Raw genomic sequence first — 24,784 nt, forward strand, 5'->3', positions numbered from 1 at the left:
CTGAGAAATAGAGCTAACATTCTCTATAGCCATAACCAATCTTTGTATATAATCCAATCTGGCAGATTGCCAATCCTTTGAGTTCAAGATAAAGGACCCATAATTAGCTGCTTCAAAGCTCTCAGCTGGCTCAAATCACTGTCCACATAGTAAACAGAATGGACTTGAATATTCTTGTCTGATGGTGCAAGGTCTAGGTTATACACAGATAGAGCAAAAATTCACCTCCATCCAATTTCTCAGGTTTTTTTTTCTAGACCAAGTTCTCAGTGCACAGGAGCATATTTGTGGTGTAGGGACACAGGCTTTTAGTTGGCCAGGCTGGGTAATGATGTTTCAGTGCTCCATGAATGAGGTATCATGCCACATTTACTGTCCAACCTCAGGAGTAAGGTCAAAGTTCCACCAAACACATATCATCACACTGTGCTCAGAATGATCTTGTTCATCTTTAGGAGGGATCCTCAACACTGCCAACCACTTCCTCACCTACACAGACTGATTTGGCTACCACATTCATATTCAAGCCTTTTTTCTAGAAATAAAACACATATTTTCAAATTGCAATTTTATTATCACATATTCCAAGTATTCTAGGAAGACTAAATTAAAGAAAAATTTGTAAATCACATGTAATCATACATGTTTTCAAATGCTTCAGATTGGCACTAAACATAAACCATTCAACTTTCATATTGCAAATATTCAACTTTCATATTGCAACTCTCTGGTTATCATTCAGACTATTCACCAATATATGGTTCCCAACACATGGTAGGATTAAACTTCTGATCCTCCTGTTGAACCCAGCACAGACATATCACTGGCTTTAGTCAATAAACATGAGCAAAAAAATAATGTCCAGGAAGATTTAAGAATCAATGCCTCTACCATACTCATTTCTTCTTCTGCCTCACTGATCATCAACATTCTCAGCATGACTACTTTACCAGCCTAGATCCCTGAATAAAGATGACAGTGATACAGAACAAAAATACAAGGTGAGCAAAGAAATACATGTTATTTTAAACCACTGAGGTGTGGGGATTGTCTGTTATTGCAATATAACCTAGCTAACATACCATAACCTAACTGAAACACCATTCCTTTTTAGGAAAGAAATGTTGGGACACTACACATTATGGAAAATGCTACTCTGATCTAAAACAGAAGAAATTTGGTACTATATTAGATGATGGCACATGTATGATATGTGGGTATAAATATTATAGATAACTACTTATGAAAACAGACTTTTCCCACCTTGCCCCCACCCAGAAAAACTTTTTTATTTAATTTTCAAAGCAATTAAATAATGTGAATCCTTCAAAATCTCAGAGAAATCCATTTGTCAAATCATTTGCAGAGTGCCACTTCTTTTCCAAGACCAAGTACATTAATCAAATGCAGAACTTCAAAGGGGCTTCATTTTGAGAGACCCAACCGACAAATAAATTAGCTGCCAATGACTCCTTTGTAATTGAAGAGGGCCATCCTGACCCAAGGGGAGAGGACTAAATCAAACATGGGATCCTCCAAGCAAAAACAGCACTGGGGACCCAAATCAAAAAGCCATCCTTCACCCTCTTGTTTCCAAAGGGTGTTAAATAGGAGCCAAGCGCATGTGTGTTTATTTACTAATAAGAAAATGCAAACGTCCCACCTCTAATTGATTTCTTATGTGCTACAATCATAAAAAAAAAATGTGTCTGGAATACATATCTGAGCATTGCACTCCAATGTGGCAGCTTGTAAACCTGATCACATGTACTATAGGTACCTATGACCTATAATAAAATTTTGCTTTTGAAACTATGTAACTCTGGAAAATTGTCTTTTTATTGCAAAAAGAAATCTCTTGAGGGTTCTCATTTTAAGAAAGTAAAAGAAAAAAACTGTCCGTTTTTAATTTGCAGAGCTTTTCACTGGTGACTCAGTGAGGGATGATGTCATATGTTATCCTTCAGTTGCTGGTGTGGTTCTCTCTGCTCACTCAAACCGTTCCCCCTGTTTCTGTGGCAGACAGTTCTCCGGGTTTCCATCCTTTCATCGGCTTCTTCCCAGCCAGCCACAAGCAAACAGCCTGACTAGCAGCGGGCAGAACAGGAAGTCTGACCGCTGGAGTCTGCAGTGGGACCCCTAGTGTTTTCCCACTCCATGTCCTGGCATCCTTCCCCAGAAGTACAAACACACACACACAGAGCTCCCATTGTTGCAGCCCTCCCCAGCCCACTGATCCTAATATGGAATGCAGCAGGAAACCCATGATTTCCTGATACTCGGCAAGCTGGAGGAAGCAGGGGGAAATCTCCATTTAAAAGCGCAGCTTTCCTCCATGTTAGATGTGAGGTGGAAAATGGGAAAGATTTAGCAAAATTCCTCCGTGCCTTCAGCCAGGCTGGAGAGGGCGAGAGCGGAGTGAAACCCTCAGGCTGCTGAAATTTCTGAGGTGTGGGGAAGCCTCTAGAATTCTACGGGAAGGAGCGTCTCCTAAGTGGAACTGATAGGGAAGAGGTATAGACCCTTTTAATAATTCCCCCAAGTGTGTGCTCCCTTACTTTACTAGAATGGTAAGCAACAGGGCATCCGCGCGCCTCGGACATGCCTGCATGATCCAAGGTAGCCAAAGTAAGGCAGGGTAAACTCCAGCCTGGCGCTCACTTCCCACCGCTTCATGTGCTTTGGAAGCAGCAGCAGCAGCAGCAGCAGCTGGAGCCACAAGAATGAACTGCAAAGAGGGAAATGACAGCAGCTGCAGTTGCAGTGGCAACGAGGAGAAAAAGATGCTGAAGTGTGTGGTGGTTGGGGACGGTGCCGTGGGGAAAACCTGCCTGCTGATGAGCTATGCCAATGATGCCTTCCCCGAGGAGTACGTGCCCACTGTGTTTGACCATTATGCAGGTAAGAAAAAGTGGGACTCGTGCATCCAGATGCACAGCGTGGGAAGCCAGACCCCAAGTTCAGAGGGACCTGGCTGAGTTCGGTGTCAGTATTAGGCACAGGCCTGGCAGGCACTGTGGAGATCACCAAAAAATACAATCAAAGACTTGGCCAGAATTGTGGGGAGAAGGATTTGTACATCAATTTGTATTGTAACACCACCCCCAATCAAGGCAAATGAATAACCCTTGGTAAAATACTCAGAACTGCCCCCTAGACTTTGGGCCAGAGATTTTAGTCATTTGCTTGAAGATTCATCAACTTTTTATTGTGAACATTTTAAGATATAGTGTAATTGCAACACATTTTTTCCTATCCAAAAAACAAAAAAAAAACAAAAAAACACCACTAAACACACAACTGATGAAAGAAATGTCTTGCTATGTTTCCTCTATTTATCTCATGCTGTTTAGAAATGAAAATGCTAAGATTAATAAATAAAACACTCAACTTTTCTATAGTACTTGGTACCAAAATACTGTACTTTCATTTTCTTGGGATTTTAGATGGAGAGAAAAAGTTTTTGAAGTTTTAAAATATTAATTAGGTAATCTGTATCTCAGACTAAAAGAAACATTTTTAATTGATACATTTTAAAAAATAAAAGTACACATAAAATTTGAATCTCTTAAAGCATGTCCCGAAAGGACAAAATTGAGCATAAGATCTTTTAAAGCATGACAGTTAAGATACCGTAGTCAGTGGACTTTCAGCTTTTGTTATTCTAAAGTTAATAGGTGTTACTTGTCAGTGTGATAGCATGATCTGAATTTTCTGATTTTGATTCTGACTTGTTCCCTTAATTTTCAAAACAAATATTATAAAGTTTCTCACATGCAAATTTGTGAAATACTTCAAATGTACAGTTGCATTAGTTTTTTGAACAGTGTTCGGAATGGTTGACTCGTCAGAGATTTGAGATTTCATAAGAGGAAAATTTTTCTTTTCTTCGCCTTGGCTTTGGATCAGTTTCAGCAAAGAGGAAATGGCCCACAGGAAGCCAGTTTGAGTGTTTGCTTGGCTCTGTGGCCATTCAAAATCCTCCTTCTGTAGGAAGCAGCTTCTCTTCCAGAGCTAGATGGTCACCTAAGTCTTCCCTTCCTCAGGCACATATATAACTTGCAAGAATATTACCCCATAGCAGCAGTAAGTACAGGATCCATTTCCCAGCAACTTTTCTACACTTGTTGAAACTATGAGAAAATTTTAATGCTGGGTCCCTTAAGCTTTGCTGAAAATATAATAACTATGCCCAGAAAAGAGCACTTTAATAAGAGCAGAATAAAGAGAAGAGCAGATATTCTTTTATCTTGAGGGAGAAAAAAAAACTAATTATAAAATTTATGGCTCTGTGCCTTTAGAAAGTTACTCAGAAACTGTTCTTGAAAACATCCTAGCAAAAGTTATTTATGCTATATCTTCTATCTACCATGAAGGGAAAAGTGGCTAGCACCTTATTTCAGAAACCTTTAGATCAAAGGTAAAACTCAAAATCTTCTAGAAGGAGAGACTTCAAATGCTTAGAAAAACTATGTATCCAAATCCTCATCTCTTGGGTGAACCAATTACAGTGGTGTCAGGAAGAAGATAAAACCATCGTTAGAAATAAAGTCGGCCTATGAAAAGACACATCAGAGATCAAACCAAGGCTGAACTATATCTAGATTCTGCTAGGATCCAATTATTTTCTATTTCAATTATGTACACACTTACTGGGGTTTGAACATCAAAATATCTCAGACTTTGGCCACTATATTATTTGAGCATCCAGAAAACTACAACCACTGAACCTTTGCATTGCAGGCATTCCTAACCACGATGGCTTTGCCTTACACTTTGTACTTCCTTAAATATGAAATCCTCTCCTGCACTTTTGGTAAGGTTAAAAAGGAAATAAAGGTGTGTTCCCCATACATCTGGGATCATAATGAACTTATCACCTCTATTAGCAGAGGACACTCTCTGTCACAAACACTTTAGCTGCTTTTGCCACCACCCTCCTCACACATGCTCTGGTTGAACATAAATCCATACACAGTCACAGGACAATCTACAATCAATTGTTAAAGATATAAAGGCACTCTTCTCCATTTGGATCCAGTGTCCAGTGCCTGGGTTCTTCTGACTCACTCTGAAATGACAACCTGTAATCGGGCTTCTGAGTCCTTAAAAAAGATGGCAAATGAAATCAAAGATCAGCCTCTCCCTTAAAGACTTTTCCCTAATAACTAATGGCTCATCCCAGGAACACAGAAATATAACAGTAAGGATAAAAGTACAACATACTATTCTGGATACAATATGATAATGAACTCCAAAGTCAGATGACCAGTTCTAATACTGGCTCTGGCACTTATTCTGTAGGCTTTGAGCAAGTTACTTAACCTCTCTGTATCTCAGCTGTGACAGAGTAAAATCAGGGACAATAAAGGTATTTAAATTATTTGTGAAAACAAAATGAACTATAGCATGTGAAGTAAAAAGCAATAGTTTTTTCAGCAGTTATTATTAAGAATAAGTTCTGGGGCTGGGGATGTGGCTCAAGCGGTAGCGCACTCGCCTGGCATTCGTGCAGCCCGGGTTTGATCCTCAGCACCACATACAAAGATGTTGTGTCCACCGAAAACTAAAAAATACATATTAAAAAATTCTCATTCTCTCTCTCTCTCTCTCTCTCTCTAAAAAAAAAAAAAGAATAAGTTCTGTACACTTATGTACCCCCTATGAAAGTGAATTAAAATGTAACTAAAAGTAAAGGCTCTGACAAGGGAAGATGTAATATCAAGAATATCCTATAGAAGAGTAGAGTACGGTGGAGTGCATTATTGTCCTTACAAAACAATTACCATGTGTGCTGAAGAGTGGTAATTGTGCATCGAGTTATAGCAGTGATAGCAGTGAAATATTAACTTGGGGGGTGGAAATACCAGTTTTGCATAAGTGATGGAGAAAAATCAACAAACAACTAGAAAAAAAAATTATAAGTTCTATGAATCCTTGGTTTGAATCTCTTCTTCCTAAATTCAAGAATCCAAAAATACATCTCCTCTATGTAGCATTCTTTGACTCTCTAGGGACATTCCCTGCTCTGTCTTCAGTCCGTCTCCGGAAGTGTGTTCACATCTCTAGGGCACGTCACCATTGTATCCCGATTTATGTGTTTCCTTATTTTCCCATCCCCCACTTGCTGTGAGCCCCTTGAAGGAAGGGACCATGCCTCGCCAAATCCAGGCCTTATCGTGATCTCTTGGAAGCCATTTGTGTGGCTTATTACTCTCCTTCTTAAAACACTTTCTGCCCTTTGTTTCTGAGATACCACATTCTACTGGTGTTTAGCCCACTTACCAACAACCTCTCTCCATCTGCTCTGCCTCCACCTCCTCTCTTCCCAACCACTAAATATTAGCATACTTCAGTACGCAGTCCCTTGGTCCTCCTATCAACTGAGGCTCATGCCTGGTTGATGATATCTAGTAGATGACTTCAAAATTCATTTACATACTAATAACTCCCAAACTGACATCTGTACCCCCAGAACTGGGAACACTCAGATACCCAACTGACCATTTGAATATCTAATGGGCATCTGTCAAACAGAAGTTTTCAATGCCTCCAACTCACTCTTTCCTACTCTTTGCCTTACAAGAATATGACCGTTACCTTCTATCAGTGACTGAGAACAAGTGTTATCCTCTATTTCTTTCTTCCTTTGAAACAACCTCATATCTCTCCATTCAAATCATTAATTATTATGCCCTGCTCCTACCACTGAATTCAACATTCAGAATACAGTACATCTCAAACCTGATCACCAGCCACCACCACATCCTCTCTCATCCATACTACAATAATCACCTCCCAGTTCCCTTCTTACAATCTTGCTCCCCCTATAGTCAATTCTCCACCCAGCTGGCAGAGGGACTATCCAGAGCCTCAACTCCCTCCAGGGCTTCCCTCAGTACTCAGACCCCACCTTTTGTCAGGTGTGCAAGGCACCCCATGACTCTGTCCCTGACTTCTCTCCCACCTAATCTCTGAACACTCTCTCCACACTAACCATCTCTCTATTCCTCAAACATGCCAAACACCTTCCTTCCTTGAAGACTTTATATTTGCTCTCATGCTGCCCTGACACTCCCCTAGATCTTCCTTAGCTTCAGTTATTTAATACATGTGCCTCACTTGACCTTCTATTTGACCTCACACTCACTTTGACCTTCTATTCTGCTGCATCTTTCTTCATGATATTTAACACTACAAAGACATTATATTTTTATTTGCTATCCCCAGCTTCTAAAAAAGTGCCATCTGACAAATAGTAGACTCTCAATAAATAGTCATTGAATAAATTAATTAGTATGTCTTAATTTTCTTGGTCCCTCTAGCATTTAGATAGTTCGTGGTCCATATGGACTTTGATGAAAAATGAACAAATTGCTGTTCCAACAGATATCTCTTTAGAAATAAACTTATAAAAACATTTATTAAGTGTTTCTATTTTTGAGCTATTTTGATCATATTTTGGATGATCATTTTATCCCTACTGTAATTGTAAAATAGTATTAAATGCCTTGACAGATCTGACACTTGACAGATCTGTCAAGAGTGAAACTCCATAATGTGTAAATGTCACTTGGTATTCCTCCATTTGCATTACTTTGGATAGCCTAAACTTTGGATAGACCACTCAAACTCTTGTAGTTCTTATATAGAGAGCACATTTCAGAGTCACCCCAAATTTGACTGAGGGCTAGGACTACAAAATAGCTAGATGCAGTGGGTCACTCACATTTGTTACACATGTACCTAAAAAACATCTCTGGGCCCCGCTTCCTACTTGCTCCCAGGAGATGCAAGATGTCTTCACAACTTTAAGCCTTCAGTTTACCATGGGCAATCACATTTCTCCTCCCATCATATCCTGATCAATAGCTTTGAATTTCATCGTGGAGCTTTTCCTGACAAAGTCTCTTTATCTATTAGTGTTTCATGTAACATATGACATAAGACTTGCATTTTGAGTTTAGTGGGATTGTATATTGAATAAGTGAGGTTGAGCACAAGGCTTTTATGTTTAAGCATACAGGTGTGTAAATAAGCCAAATCCAGCTGAAAGCCATTTATTGATGTAGTTTGACTTAACCTTTCTACCATCCTTTGAATTAAGATGTATTTTGTCTAAGGATCTTTCTCCAAAACCCATCCCTCTTAACAGCTCTTTTGTCAAAAACCGTCAAATTTGAAAATTCACTTTAAGCCAATATTTGCAAACCCAGACAGCCTAGGCAGGAAACTAACACAATTCATGGAAAAGAGGAAAATCCAGCTACCCTATCAGCTGAGTGAGGTATCAAAGGAAGCTGCTTTCCTAGAGAACTGAAAACCAGGGCTAACTTTTCCACAAAATTGAACAGCAACCAGCCAAGGTGGATACAGTCACAACCACAGTGACCAGAGCAGGCGGGAAAACTGTGTCCAGTCCACAGGCTGGGGGGATGGGGGTGGGGGTGGTGGGGGTATGAGAAATGACATAAAAGAAGTATGAGTGAATAAAAACAGAGTCCCAGGCCTACGAAAACTGTGACACAGTACTGCCCATGTGGGAAAATTGACTCAGGAGTTTCTCCTTTCCTCTTTCTGAAGATGCCAAAGAAAGAATGAGTCTTATTTTTTTGTAAGCTATAAGAAAACCTAAAGCAACTCTCACGGGACCATGAAATAAATCACCAGTTTCTTAACCTTAATTAAAAGTATATAAGAAGTTCATGAAAGAGGAAACAGGAGAGGGCCACCAGCATCACCTACTCTGTTCCTTCTAACACCCAAGTCTATAGGTATCCCATTCCACCTCCCAATGTCTCTTCCTGGGGCAGGGTGATGTGGGTGAAGGCTGTTTCTGGTCTCTGGGAAGCGACCCTAAAGATGCACAATGGCAGGAATCATGGCTGCTCTATAGTTCCTCCCACAGTCTACCTTGTGATGCTTAGGAGGGCAACTTTCTCCTGAGGCTTCCAGAGTGGGAAATGCACTGAGGAAGTGAAATGTCCTGCAAAGATGATACACTGTGAGCTTCTTTTCCTGGGAGTAAGAAAAAAAGACTAACAAATGATGGGGGAAGAAAGAGAAGCACATATCTGTGACCAAAGTAGCATCAGGAAAGAGCGACCACTTCGGGGTTGGACACTGCATTTGCTCATCCCGCCCTGCACCCCACATTTCAGCTTTAGCCAGCAGCACACCGAGGGCAGCAACCAACTCACACCTGGTAGACAGGTGCCCTCTGAGCAAGACTTGGCTCTACCCAGCCTGGCTCCCTTCGCTGTGAAGGTTAAGAACTGCTTCATAAAGCTGACCTTAGGAAAGCAACTCCTGGGACAGCTTTTATGAAACCACCCATGTCTCCCTCTTCTTCCTGTGGGGCAAATAGCACATATCACTCGGAGTCAGCTCAGTACATTGAACCCCAGTGTTTTGGGATACGAATGTTCTGTTCCATAAAGGCAACATGAAGGAAGGCAACAAACATAAGGACAGGGAAGAAAATTCAAAGAAAGAGCCTCCCTCATTAATCCCAAGCACAAAATCCACAAGGATCTATGGAAGTCCGACCCCTCGGTGTTAAGATGCAGGTTCTCGTCTGCTTGAAGTTTTACTTTCCCACAAACGAATACTTTCTGGGTTAGTTAGCAGAAACCAAATATTTTCTGGGGATAAATCTCATCATGAATTCAATAGGGGCCAACTCTGAATCACAGAGTGGCCTGACATTGTCCCTGAGTCCACTCTGAAGTCCACTTTTTAGATGTGCCCAATTTTCACAAAACAAAAGGATATGATTCATGTGCATTTGCTCAGCCTCTTGTTTTGGCCCATCGCACAGCTTTAATCTATGGCATTCTTTGCTCTCAAACAGTATCCCTTTCATTATTGCCACATATGTACACACAAGCAGTGTGATGGTTTGAATCATGAGATGCCACTAGAATATACGTCAACCAAATAACAAGAGCTATCCACTTACACAGTCTTTGCTATGGATTCAGGCATATTTGAAGTATTTTTTTCATACATTAACTCATTGCTGTCTCACAATGATCCTCTGAGATACCATTGTTTTCTCAGTTCTACTGTTGATGAAACCAGCATATGTAAATATTAATCAATTTTCCAAAGGTTAAAACTTCTAATGGAGAAAATGGGAACCAGAGAATAATAAACAATATGAACACTGTATAGGTTATGTTTTTATAACTAATAACATTAATTTAAAAGTCAGTGTTAAAGTATACTAACCTACTGTTACAAACAGACACAAACACGTAATGGATTAACTGAGTGGGAGGGTATTCCTTGCTAATATTATGCTCCTGGTCCAGTATCCAAGTCAGCAAGGCTACTTTCCTCCATATGGTCACTTAGGGACTCAGAATACTTGCCTTTGGTGACCAGACCAGCCTTTAGGATGGTATAGCTAATCTGCATCCAATGATCCTAATGAGAATGAGCACAGAAAATCTGGAATAAAAAGTTTCGTGGACCAGGCCTGGAAGTAACAGACATCATTTCCAATCCCTCTCCACGGGAGATAATTAATCAGAAAGTCACACCCCATTTTAAGGGAGGCCGGGAAAAAGACAACCTACATGCCCAAAAAAAGGAGAGAATGGATTCTGATGGTAATGAGCACTCTCTCCAGCCACCAAATTTCCTTATGCAAATTCACACTTCTCCCCAGAATCCCACTGAGCCACTGCTACCATGCCAAAGTCCAGCGTGAGTAGGAGCGTGAGTAGGAGCGTGAGTAGGAGCGTGAGAAGGAGCGTGAGTAGGAGGGTCCTTGTTGTCCAACAAGAGGCCATTTATCTAGGCCATCTGCCCAATCACGACTCATACAATGGTAGAATAGGAATGGAAGGACCAAAATATTCAGTGCCCACCCTCCTTTAGAAAGAAAAGACTGGAAGGCACATAGCAATAATGGAATCCTAATGGCAAACATTGGGAATCTTCATTGGGAAGGTTCTTGAATTGACCCTGATGCTGTGGTCTGGGAGAAATACCTTTCTTCCTTGTCCATTTCCCTCCATGATCCACATTTGAATTGGGCCTTGGGAGCTGCACAGCTTTCTCAGCCTGTTTCTTGCTTGTGTGATTTTGGGGGCTCAACTGTCATTTTATAGTCATAAGCATATTCAGTCCAATCTTGGAGTTTCTTAGGAAACACAGCTCCCTCAAAATCTTACTAAGCTAAAACTCATAAGGTCAAAGATCATCTGTTTTCTCTCATATGTGGAGAAGAAAAAGGAAAAGAAAAGGGGGGCTAGTCTCCTGAAAACTGAAGAGAGATCGGGTCAGGGGGAGGGATGAGGGAAGAGAAATGGGGAACTACTGGGTAATGATATTGGCCAAATTATATTATTATATGGTCTGCATCCCTCCATTATGTATAACTGTAATGCACCAATAAAAAAATATAGAAAAAAAATTAAAGAAAGAAAAAACTTACTAGGTTAGCTGGGCATGGTGGTCACACCTGTAATCCCAGCTACTCAGGAGCCTGAAGTAGGATGTTCACCATTTCAGGCCAGCCTGGGAAACTTAGCAAGACCCCGTCTCGAAATAAAAATTTAAAAAGGAAAAAAATAAGCAATTTATACAGTACAAAAAAAATTCTACTGAGTAAATAGATGTTCCTGAAAACAGTTTCTCATAGCATTTTTTAAATTCAATTCCTCTTACTAAAACTGCTAAAGAAACCCTAAATAATCCCTTTACATTGCACCATAGACTTAAATTTCAATTTAAATGTGATACAATTAAATGTAACATAAAGAACTGATGTTCTGACTACATGGCTAAATCAATAAAAATACCATAAGGGGAAAATTGTTTTTTAATTTTTTAAAGGGCTAGGGATGTAGCTTAGTGATAGACCACTTGCCTAGCCTGCACAAGGTCCTGCATTCAATCCCCAGAAAAGAAGAAGAAGAAGGAGAAGGAGGAGGAGGAGGAGGAAGAGGAGGAGGAGGAGGAAGAGGAGGAGGAGGAGGAGGAGGAGGAGGAGGAGGAAAAAATGCTCACCAAGCTTCTGATAAGTTACTGTGCTGACAACTGCATCCAAGACCAATGTGTGTCTTTTTTTTTTTTTTTTTTTTTGGACGTAATTCTTAAATATGTTTAGCCTGCTTCCTTTTGCTCTCAAATTAACAATAGCTACATGGTGTCTGAAACAGTAGGCTTAGAGGGTGTGCAATACCCATCTTTGACAGACAGAAAGTTCTCCTGATTTAACAGACATCTTCATGGATATTCGCTGCTCAAATTCTTTCTTAATTGTATATTCTATTTGTGAGGAATTCAGAAACAATGGATTTTTTCTTTAAAATCTGTAAGGTCACTAATGTCTATCAATCTCTGCTTTAAAAAAGCAACCAATGCAGCTCTCACCTTTCTTTAATGTCTTACTAAACATATGGAGTACCAACCCACATACACTGACATTCTGGCTCATTCAATCTTTTCATAGAGTGCTCTGAACTCAGTAGGAACTAAGTTAATCATCCAGGTTTCACTGACAATAGTTTTACAAAATCATCTATCCAACCTGCTCTGTTTTCTAACCATCTGCCACATAACGGCTTAAGCCAACAGCATGCTTTTTAGGTTTTTGTAATGATGGTATCACACTACCAGGAAAGCGAGAATGCTATAACAAATAGACCCTAATATATGATGGTGCAAACTGTTAGAATCCTATTTCTCGATCATATAATTGACCTGGGCAAGTATTCAGGTTAGTGAGATGGTTCTAGTTCATGTGGTCATTCAGGGATCTACTTCTTTCCATTTTTGACTTTTGTCTCTGTCATCACCAAGTCCTTAAGGTTCTCTGTATCTAGTTAGCAGAAACTGGAAGACTATGCAGTCCCACACATGATATGCCTCCCTTTTGTTCACATTTTACTGAAGAGAATGTAGACTGTGGGCCACACATTTCAAGGGAGGCCAGCTATATATCCAAAGAAGGGACAAACAGATTTTAATCGACACTTAGTAATCTTCACCCCAGTCACTATGTTGAAATTGCTTCTATGAAACACAATAGTCACATATAAGCAAGACAAACTGCCCCAAGCACCATATTGAATTAGCTATTCATTCAATATAGATGACATACTTGTATTTCTTAGACTTACTTGGTCATGAGGGGAAAAAAAAATGGTTGTCAAAAATGCAGATTCTTAGGGGCTGGGGATGTGGCTCCAGCAGTAGCGTGCTCGCCTGGCATGCGTGCGGCCAGGGTTCCATCCTCAGCACCACATATAAACAAAGATGTTGTGTCTGCCAAAAACTAAAAAATAAATATTAAAAAAAATTCCCTCCCCCCCCCTCTCTCTCCTCTCTCTCTCTCTCTATCTTTAAAAAAAAAATGCAGATTCTTAGATCCATACCCAGGCTGCTAAGCTGGACCATCTAAAAGAAAGAGCTGTGACTATGAATTTCAATAAGCATCTTGAGCATTTCTTATTAGGTAGAATCTGTGAAACTGTCATTTTTGTAGTTCAAAACCACTTGAATATCATAAATCTATATAGTTCAAGCTAGTATAATTTAGGAAGTTTGGTAAACCTTTCTTTATGCTATGAAGATGCCTATAAATCAAGCCAAAAGGAGCAATTCTATAATCAACCATCAATCAGTAAAAACCAATTTAAAAGCATAGATGCATATAAAACTCCTTGACTTGGAAGTTTCTAACAGATTGTGTGAAACAGAAGAGGCCTTTAGAGTCTGACAGAAACAGCTAGCAGATTCCTAAATGAGGAAACAGGGTGCTCTCAAAAAAGATCTGTACCCATGGCTGGGACATGGAAAGAGACCCTGGAAAGAAGTGAACTCAGAAAACAGAATCAGCAAGTATTGGGAGAGGGCTGGTGCAGGGAGGGTAGAGAAGCCTCCAAATTCTGAATAGGGCACATGGGAATCATCAAGCCTAACAGAGGGAGAGTGATCAGGCCAACTTGGGTGCTTAGAGTAAGTGTTGACCTTGAGCATGGCCTACAAAGCTACATGAGTGTGGATTCCTGTTCCCTGAGACTGCAGCACATAAAAAAAAAAAAAAACAGGATGACTATAAAACCTCTGGAGGGGTCACCAAGGGAAGTTAGAAAACACCTACTCTCCTGGGAAGAAGCAAAGCAGTCTTAAACAACAGGAAAGAGTCTGGAATCCTTGGGGTGGTTTTAGTGCAGTTCTGTCTTGGAAACTATTATTGTTCTTCCATATCCATCCAGCCCTGTGATTATGAAATGAACAGTAAACATCTGTTTCCCCTCTGCAAACCCTTCTGTTCTGCTTCATGCTTTGACCTAACATTTGGAGGGAAAAGAGGAAAAAACAAAACTGGAAAACCTCCTACAACACAATTTCTCTGAGTCCAAAAAGGCCTACACATATGCTCCAATGTGGTTCCCGAAAGAGAGAGTGAACAAATCCTGGAAGAGGCAGAAATTGCATAATTGTAACTCAGGCACCCTTCTCTGGAAAACTGATGACAAGCCCTGCTGCTGGTGGGGACCAATCCTTCCTTTGGAGTCTCTCAAGCCATCTTCATACAAATTGGTAAATCAGGCCTCCAAACATGACCCCACTTGCCAGCAAGAGAACACAACGATGCTTTGAGGCTCAAGCCAAATGCTCCATAATAAACAAAACTGGTGCCTGATCTTTTTGCAGTAATGGTCACAGTTAACAAATAAAAATATTAATTAGCTAATATTAAATAGTGGGGTAGGTCCTTCTGACCTCTGCTATCACGCTTGAGCTTTGTATTATCTCTGAGTAGTAGAGTTCACAGGGGAGGAACTGGAGCTCAGAGGAGCAACCTGTCCACCATCACAGGCTAAGAAGTGGTAGAATTGGGATTCAGATCTATCAGGTCAAGTGTTACCTCCTCAGTGAGGCCAGACCACCGTGATGAATTTGGGTTCCTTTTCAGAACTTGTTTATGTACTCTCTAGATTTTATCTTGCTTATTTAAATTGCCCAATGCTATTCTCCCTCTAAAATATATACTTACTGAAGGCAAGGTTCTCTTTTATGTCCCCAATGCCTGGGAATGAGCCTACAATACAATAGCCATGGAGAAATGTTTATTGAATGAGCGAATGAATGACAAGCCAACAGCCCCACTGTCTTGGCCATGAGTCTTCACTGAAGTGAGTACCCTGTATGAACAGTCAGGATCATTTTATATATATAAATTATTTTATTCTCCCACATCCTAAAAAGATACATCCTGACCATCAAGAACATACTTTCAAAAAGATTGCATTGGGGGGGCTGGGGATGTGGCTCAAGCGGTAGCGCGCTCGCCTGGCATGCGTGCGGCCCGGGTTCGATCCTCAGCACCACATACCAACAAAGATGTTGTGTCCGCCGAGAACTAAAAAATAAATATTAAAAATTCTCTCTCTCTCTCTCTCTCTCTCTCTCTCTCCCCCCCCCTCACTCTCTCTTTAAAAAAAAAAAAAAGATTGCATTGGCCTTGTTTAAAATTCATAAAAAATAATTTTGGTATGTTTAGGGGAAAAAAATCCAAAACATTTTGCTTCCAGTCAAATTTCAAACTTGTGAGTTCTGAGTGCTTTAAATAGGCATAAAGTTGTTTTCCTAACTCTATTAAGGATTAGTTTTTATCTCTGTTTTTCTTATGCTATATCCTAGAGGCAAAAAAAGAAACTTAAAATTCTTAAGTATGTGCTATATAACTTTTCTTTCAAATAATGAGATTAATTAGGAAGAAAATAGCAAGCAAGTGATCTCCTTAATATTCAGCATGTACAAGCCTCCAAAGAATTATGAGTGATGTTTATAAAATGCAGCTACTCATTTCTTAGAAAGTATAGCAATTTTCAGCTAGTATGCTTGCAAGAGATGCAATGAATATGTTCATCTACACTAATAATGGGGCACTTTATACTTGTCAAAGCAAGAGTTATTAGGAGAAAGGAGGCTGTGCTCTCTCTCCCCAGAATACCTTCTCTCTACTCATATTGGATTAGTATGCACTAAGAGCCCTAAATGCTTCTCTCCTCAGCTAAAATGAATTTCAAATGACATTTGTAATAGTTCAAGCTGGTAAATAAGAGCCCTAAGAATTTTCCATCTTAAACATGCTTTTAACCAAACTTTTCAAAAAAGGCAGAGAAATGGATGCTAAATCTCAAGTGTGAGTATTAGGCATTACTTTGTGGTAGAAGTTCTACCCTATTCATTTCATTCATTTATCCCCTTAATAACACTCCCATGCTATATTCCTTCTTTCTGATTAACAGAATCTATCAAGGTTGCAGACCAGAGCCATTTCCTGTCCCTCAAGCTCAGCAGTGATAGAGAAAACCCCATTGTTATTCCCACAATAATGGCTCTTCATATATTTGACGATCAAGGAAATTTTCATCTTTGTCATCCTCAGACCATACATCCCAATTCTTCCAACTCCCTTTATATTTCATCTATTCTTTTCCCTTCTCTAATGGGAAGCTTCTCATGAATTTACTTCTAGTGACTTACAATTTGCACTTCAAACACACCATAGCTTCTGCAACTCTTTGAGAGGATTGGGCAGCCTGTCAACATGCTGAGGTGCAGTCCTAACAGGATGGTGAAGCCTAGACTAAACAATCTTTTAGATCACCTCTATCTTTTGCTTTTTTCTCTTGGCATTCAAATTAATTTAGGTCAACTTAACCAATGGTAGCAAACTGAAGTCACCAATATAAGAGTATTACATTTTTCTCCCAACATTTTTTTTTTTAAAGAGAGAGTGAGAGAGGAGACAGAGGAGAGAGAGAGAGAATCTTTAATATTTATTTCTTAGTTCTCGGCAGACACAACATCTTTGTTGGTATGTGGTGCTGAGGATCGAACCCGGGCCGCACACATGCCAGGCGAGCGCGCTACGCCTGAGCCACATCCCCAGCCCTCTCCCAACATTTTAATAAATATTACATTATCCCTAGGTCTATGTACACCGTAATATCATGCTAAGGTTTTCCAAAGACATGATTTGTGTGGATCTTAGAATTAATGTAGCTATGAGACCTTCATATAAGTGCAAGGGCCACACCTGAAAGGACACTCAATCTTGACTCCTTCAGTTGAGGCTTTTTTTTTTTTTGATGTTATAGGAGACATTGTGGTCACAATGGTTACCATGGATCACTGTGTTTTACAGTACTGAATACTCCTGTCATTTGAACAGATACTCTAGTCTTACTGGATCTCGTGTATAGTAATTTGCAAACCACCCTGAGTAACTCTTCTGCTTCACTCACTTCCCACTGGTTAACACATTAAAAGCTTCTTGAGGATATTGTACTCCAGCCAAGCATCCTATTGAGCAACCTCATTATTACTACAGACTTCTAATACTATAGTAAAGGTATTTTCTATACTGGGGTGATCTAGAACTCAGTGCATTTTTGTGGATCCAGGTAGAAATTTTGCCCTCCAGACTATAAACAACCCAGAGGCACTTACAAGAGACCATGAATTATTTTGAACCCTACTATTTTATCAACTACCCTTAGGTATAGGAATACCTGCAATAAAAAAAAATATTTCAAATTGCATTTTTTTCTATATTCAGGCCCTCGAGTAATTTCCAAAACTTCAAGTGATATCCAGGTGTTCATTCTATGGTAATGGAAAAGAGTAGCAGGGGGTTTGGGATATAGATAAATAAATGCTTTCAATGCCTCATACATTTGGAAAAACATATTTCATTTGCCTTCCATGTCACAAGGAGTTGGTAAAGCCACTCCAGTTTCATTTTCTGGTATCACTACTACCTCAGTTTTTCCATCTTTCACCATCTCATGGGTAACTCATGAGCCTTTCTCCCGCGAAATGAGAATGGGACCTCTGGTGGATGAGACACTTAGCTCCACTATGACACATGTCCAGTTACTGCCACAAATCCTGCAATGGACTCAGACCCAAAGGAACATGAAGCATTTGGAGGGAAAGAAGGATCAATTCACAGTATAATCTATTTGTCCATTAAAATATGCTAGCATTTTTTTAAATGGGCACCAACAACCTTTAAACAAAGTATCTGATGATGGTAACTGTTTCCCCTCATGGTTCTTAAAATCAATAACATGCTAATCAAGAAAGATTGTGCTTGTTCTTATTTGGTTTTTTTGTGCTCTTTTGCTCCTTTTCTAAAGATTCCTAAATTTTCTTTGATATGTGCATAAAGAGTTTTCCTCCTTTGGATTTCCTCTAGCTGAATTCCATGTCGTCTGAGAGAAAGGTGGTGGTATAGCAACTGAGAGGTGGTGGTATAGCAACTTGAGGAGCAGCTCCTGATATGCCAAATTTCATGCTAATGCTATTTAAATTTTTTCCTTTATCAAGGAAAAAAAAGACTCAGGAAACATTTTGATGGTATATGAGAGAATCATAGAAATTCAGTTATGGAAATTATGCTCTGATGCAAGGAGAACTAGGAAGGACTGCATATTTCTTCTTTGGTGAATTAATCAGGAATTCAGAAGATATAGCATGAGCCTGCCCCAGAGCAATGTCTATCAAATCTACAGAAAGAAAAAATTAAGTAACAATTTTTCCTGTGATTGTTCAAGGTCAAGGTTCTTTTGGCCTCAGTGTATTTTTTGTTCTTTCTTACGTTTTTGATTTGTTCTAATTAGTTACATGTGACAGTAGAATTCACTTTGACACATCATACATAAATGGGGTATAATTTCTCATTCCTCTGGTTGTACATGATGTACAATCACACCAGTCATGTAGCCATATACACACATAGGATAATAATGTCTGATTAATTCTACTACCCTTCCTTCCTTCAGACCTCCTCCCCTCCCTTCACTCCCCTCTACTTAATCTAAAGCAATTCTATTCTTTCCTAGCCGCCACCCCCCCCCACTGCTCTACTTATTGTGAATTAGTATCCACATATTAAAGAAAAAAATTAGACCTTTAGTTTGGTGGGATTGGCTTATTTCACTTAACATGATATTCTTCAGCTGCATCCATTTATTGGCAAATGCCATCATTTCATTCTTCTTTAAGGCTGAGTAATATGCCATTCGATTTGCATTTCCATAATTGCTAGATATTGAATATTTATTTCATATGACCATTTGTATTTCTTCTTTTGAGAAGTTGTCTAGTTCATTTGTCCATTGAGATGCCTAGTTTTATTTCATTCATTTTGGTGGTAAGCTTTTTGTATTCTTTACATATTCTGAATATTAATCCTCTGTCAGAAGGGTAGCTAGCAAAGATTTTTCTCCTGTTTTATAAACTTTCTCTCTACGCCCTTGTTTCCTTTGCCATGCAGAAGCTTTTTAATTTAATGCCATCCCTTTATTAACTTTTGGTATTACCTCTGAGCTTTAGGAGTCCTCTTGAGGAATTCATTGCCTGCACCTATATGTTGGAATGTGGACCCTACATGTTCTTCTGATTTGCAAAGTTTCTTCTCTAATTCCTGAGTCTTTAATCCATTTTGAATTAATTTTATGCAGGATTAGAGATGTGGGTCTAATGTCATTCTTCTCCATATGTATATCCAGTTTTTCCAGCACTGTTTGTTTAAAAGGCTGTCTCTCCTCCAATCTATGTTTTTGGCACCTTTGTCAAGGAGCGGATGACTGTATCTGTGTGAGTTTGTCTCCGTGTCTTCTATTCTGTTCCATTGGTCTGTCTGTTTTTATGCCAATACCATACAGTTTTTGTTAATACAACTCTGCAGTATAATTTGAAATAAGCTATTATAATGCCTCCCACATTGCTTTCTTTGGTTTAGAATTGTTTTTGGCTATTCTGGGTCTTTTATTCTTCTATAGGAATTTTAGGACTTTTTTCCCCTAGTTCTGTGAAGCATGCCATTGGCATTTTGATGGGGATTGCATTGAATCTGTATATTACTTTTGGTAGTATGGACATTTTAATAATATTAATTCTGCCTATCCATGAACACAGATCTTTATACCTTCTAGTGTCTTCCTCTATTTCTTTCTTCAGTGCTACATAATTTTCCTTGTAGAAGTCTTTCACCTTCTTGGTTAGATTCACCAAGGATATTGTCTTAAACTACAAAATGTGGAATTGAGCTGAGTATAGTGGCTCACATCTATAGTTCCAGTTACTTGAGAAGTAGGAGGATCATTTGAGCTCATGAGTTCAACACCTGCCGAGGTGACATAGCAAGACCCCATCCTCCCAAATAAATCAATAAATAAAAATTTTAATATAAAATGAGGGATTTAAACTAGACAGGTTTGAAGATGACATTGCCATATAATTTCCAAAATGGTAGCAGCATCTCCCTTCAGGGGATCTGAGATAATATTGGTATGAGAGGATTCACTTTGCAATGAGAGTGGCCTGGTAGTATATTGTCTCTGAATCTCAAGAAAACAAAAGCAGAAGCACGCAATTCTTTCAAAAAAGCATTTGTTATCTTTACCTTGTCAACTTTATCTGGGTAACACAGAGGAGTAAAAGGCAGGTGAAGAAACAGAATAGTCCTTCCTGCTCTCATCTCATCTATAATTGTTGAATGACAAGTGATAAGATTGAGCCAGAGCAGAATGTGGGGTTCGTGGACAATTATATAGACCTGAGATTTATTTTCCAAAGAACTCGAAGGTGCAAGTCACCTGTGGTATTCCATCTTGGAGATACTTACTCCAGGTTTCATATACTCTGTTGGGTATGGTTCAGAAGTGAAAATTGAAGGTCCTTCACCTAGACTATTGGTCCTTGAAGGACCTATTAGTGTAGGAAAGAATTCCAATCATTCCCTGTCATTAAGGCCCCACCAATCTTCCCTGTGCCAACTATGTCTCCATTGATAGCTCTTCCCTGGTGTCACAGATCATCTTTATCTCCTCTTCATTCAAGTTCTACATTTATGCATGACATGTTTAGCCATTGCCTTAAGCTGCCATCATCTTAAGTGATCCACGAAGTTGAACAGAAGGGGGAACACATTCAGTGAGTTGAGTATTTCCCAAAAAAACCATCCCACTCATTCCATCACGCACTCTACCAGTGTTTCTCTTACAGGGAGATTACTACCTGCGGAGTTTCATGGGAAAAGAATCGTGAAATATTCATAGTGATTAACTTCTATAACTACCTCATTAGATTGGTAATGGGAAGGATGATTTCAATATAAATATTCCAACATTGAATTTTAAGGCTACTTTTAAAAGAATGAAATAAGTGCAATCCAATTCATTGTTGTTCCTGAGTGTATACGGGAGAGATAGAGACAAAGACATGGAAATACAGGAGTTGTAGATCTCTTGGCAGAACAAGGAGATATATTAATGTATTCCTCAAGTGTTACACTCCAGTGCCCCTACATAGCTCTGTTTTTTCAGATTAGGGTGCAACCTCATTCTTAAAAGATGACTTCAACATGTTTTGTTTTGGTATGAAGCCAGGCACAGTGGCAAAAGCCTATAATCCTAGCAGCTCAGGAGGCTGAGGCAGGAGGAGTGCAGGTTCAAGGTCAGCCTCAGCAACTTAGTGAGATCCTGTCTCAAAATAAAAAATAAAAAGGGCTTGGATATGGGTCAGCGGTTAATTGCCCCTGGGTTCAATCATTGGTAACAAAAAGAAAAAAAAAAAGAAAGAAAGAAAAGAAAAGGTAGTATAATCCATGAAATCTCTTTTAAAAGTGTTTATAATCTCTTTTCATAGACCATATTCACTCAACCCTGAGAGCCTCTAAAAACATTTTGTTGAGTTTATTACCACAACTCTCTCTAATGTAATTTTGCACTGAAATCAAGTATCTAGGAAATTATCTGTCCCTGTGACAACTCAATACTGCAGGGGTCCCCAAGCAACTTACCTGCGTTATCCAAAAACACCCAAACATCACAAATTATATAATGTACATGAAAGCATTTGTGTGCTTGAAAGCACTATAGAATATTATGTCTCTTTTTAGTAATAAATCACTTTACTTGTTAAATGCACCATGAGTGTAGAATGACATAATGTATAAACAGCCACAAGCTACAGTAAAATCATAAAATCAAAGACATCCTCTTTTCCCAACAGTACATCCCTAAGAATGTAGTTAATCTTATTTGTTCCTTCACACATGCATAAGCAATAGGGGCTCAGATCTGAAGGTCTCTGTTTTGTGTGCTGTAACTTACACACACGGTCTTTTGGTTCCTTTTATGGGTAGAAATGCCTCAGAGCTGTTGGCATTTTCTCAGCAGCAGTGGGGTTGGGGGAGGGGATCTCCACAGCACAGATCACCCAGCTGCAGTGCTAAGAATCGTTCCTAATCAAGCATGTAAATCCATTTTTATGACCTTAAGAAGACTCACAATAAGAACATTAGGATATTAAAACACTCTATTCTAAAGACATAATTGTAATTGTACTGTTTACTGTTGATACTATACCTCAAGCAATGTGTTGCCTAGTGAAAAATCCAGGCCTGCTTTATAGGCCTGCTTTATACCAAATTCAGAGTACTTACTATAGTAGTTTCCCTTTATCTATGGAGGATATATTCCAAGACCCCCAGTGGATGCCCAAAATTACATATAATATCAAATCCTATAAATACTATTTTTCCTATACATACATGCCTCAGATAAAGTTTAATGTATAAATTAGACATATTGAGAGATTAATAATAACTAATAATAAAATAGAGCAATTATAATAATAATATACTATAATAAAAGTTATGGGAATATGGTGTGCCTTTCTCTCTCTCTCTCTCTCTCTCCTCTGTCTTTCTCTCAGCATCTTGTACTATACTCACCCTTCTTGGATGATATGAGATGATACAATGCCTACATGATGCAATCAAGTGAAGGGAATGATACAAATATTGTGACTTAGCATTAGACTACTAGGTAAGGGTTACTTGAAAAAGTAACTGCAATATCACAACAGTCTGATAACTGAGATGGCTACTGAGAGACTGATGAGAGGGTGACATAGACATTATGGATACACTGGACAAATGTGTTCTTCACCTCCTGGGAAAGACAGAGTGGGATAGTGTAAGATTTCTCTTACTCAGAATGATATCCTATTCAAATTTTATGAATTGTTTATTTCTATAATTTTCCATTAACTGATTTCAGATTATGGTGACCATAGGTAACTGAAACCGCAAATAGAAAAACTATTAATTAAAGGAGACTACTATAAGTAAGCAGTTCCTACTAAAACAGACCAGAATTTGATTGGTTGAAAGATCTTTGTTGTGATTGTTTCTTTCATGATTTTCCTAGCATTCTGTGACTTCTGAAGTTAGTGCTTAGTTTTATCCTACAACCCCACTCAGAGAAACTCTCACTAACCTCCAACCTCCTTAACCTCTCAGCCCCTTTGAAATTTTGAAAGTGACTGAGATCAGTTTTTAAGGAAAGCCATTTATCACTTAAACAATCCTTACCACTTATACAACTACAACTGATATGCTTTTAAAAAATAGTAGAAGTTGACAAAGGGGAAAAAATCCCTTAGAGCAATATAAATTGCCTCTATCTTTCTAGATAATGGTTACATTTACTATCAAGAAAAGGAGAGAAAATCACTTGTAAATAATCTCATCTCGATTTTCAAACATATTGAAACTTCTCATCTTTCAAGAAATTTCAACTCTAAAAATGCCTTTTGATCATTTATGAAAATCAATTTCATGTTTTCATTTTTACCTCTATAAAAATAATAATATCTCACTGGGACTTTTGATATGATGATGATGATATAAATCTAGTTTTCTCTTCTCTTGTATTAAAAACTTTCTAAAAGAAAAAAATAGGAAAAAATACAAACCATATTTTCAGTAAAAGTAGAATAGATTCTAAGATATTTTGAAAAATGGGCCAAAAACAGCAGAATTCACAGAAGAGACCATGAGAAGAAGTAGAAAAAAGCTGAGAAGACAGAATTCCATGGGGGAAGGACTCAGAAACCATGAACAAAAGTAATCCTTTTTCTGGAAGGGAAAAGAACTATATCCCATGTACATAAGAGAGATGGAGAAAAAAGATTAATCTTAGCGGTATCAGCAGCCTCCATCTGCCTGATTCAAATCACAGATGCTAAGGGTATCAGGAAGAATAATACAAATAAAGCCATATTTACTGGAAGATGTAGGTCTCTATACAAACTGAAACAATAAGGCTTTTTATTGTAAACGTTGGACAGCTGTAATACCAGGTTAGCCCATTACAGATAGCCACTTAAAAATAGCTGGTACGGGGAACTTCTTTTTTATATAATAATCCATTTTTAAAATAAACAAGCACTGCACCAAATCATAAATGCCAAAAGAAATAAAGAGGAGAAAGAACAGCACATTTCTTAACTGATGAGGCTTACTCGTAAGGAAAGCAATGCCACCTGGCAGATGGTGATTGTGAACAAACACTTTGCTATAACACAGAAAAAGTTAATGAAAAAAAAAATCACCTCTATTATAAAAGATCAGAAGGCAAAATTGCAGGAAATCAAGGCAGAAATGGAAAGACCGCTGAAAAAACTGGAGTGTAGGCTAACAGAACCCAGAAAACAAAAATTAGAAAGCAAAGTAAAACCATCAGAGAAATGAAAATAAAAATTGGAAAAATCACAGAAACAAAAACCCTGTAGAAAACACATAAATATATGAAATGTAAGCAAAATTTAACATAAGTTGTTTAAAAGGATTAGAGAGAAAATTATATATGAAGTAATATACAAAGTAAATATAAATATACATCATAAATAAAATGATCCATGGACAATTAGGCAAAAGAGATCCAACATATGT

The 24,784-nt window shown here is 38.7% G+C and overlaps 1 protein-coding gene across 3 annotated transcripts in view; it reads left to right on the forward strand.

The window, feature by feature from the left end:
• Positions 1-2,272: 2,272 nt before the first annotated feature.
• Positions 2,273-24,784, forward strand: part of RHOJ (ras homolog family member J) — an 83,647-nt gene continuing 61,135 nt past the window's right edge. The window contains exons 1-2 of one of the 3 annotated variants that reach the window (XM_081291045.1): positions 2,276-2,514; positions 2,695-2,901. In XM_081291045.1, coding sequence (XP_081147171.1) covers positions 2,724-2,901 — 178 coding nt within the window. In that variant the 5' untranslated portion in view covers positions 2,276-2,514; positions 2,695-2,723. Of the gene's footprint in view, positions 2,902-24,784 lie in introns of all 3 variants that reach the window. The other 2 variants (XM_081291046.1, XM_081291044.1) reach the window with 2 other exon arrangements.

This window comes from Spermophilus citellus (genome assembly GCF_964194105.1).
Source record: "Spermophilus citellus genome assembly, chromosome: 4".
NCBI lineage: Eukaryota > Metazoa > Chordata > Mammalia > Rodentia > Sciuridae > Spermophilus > Spermophilus citellus.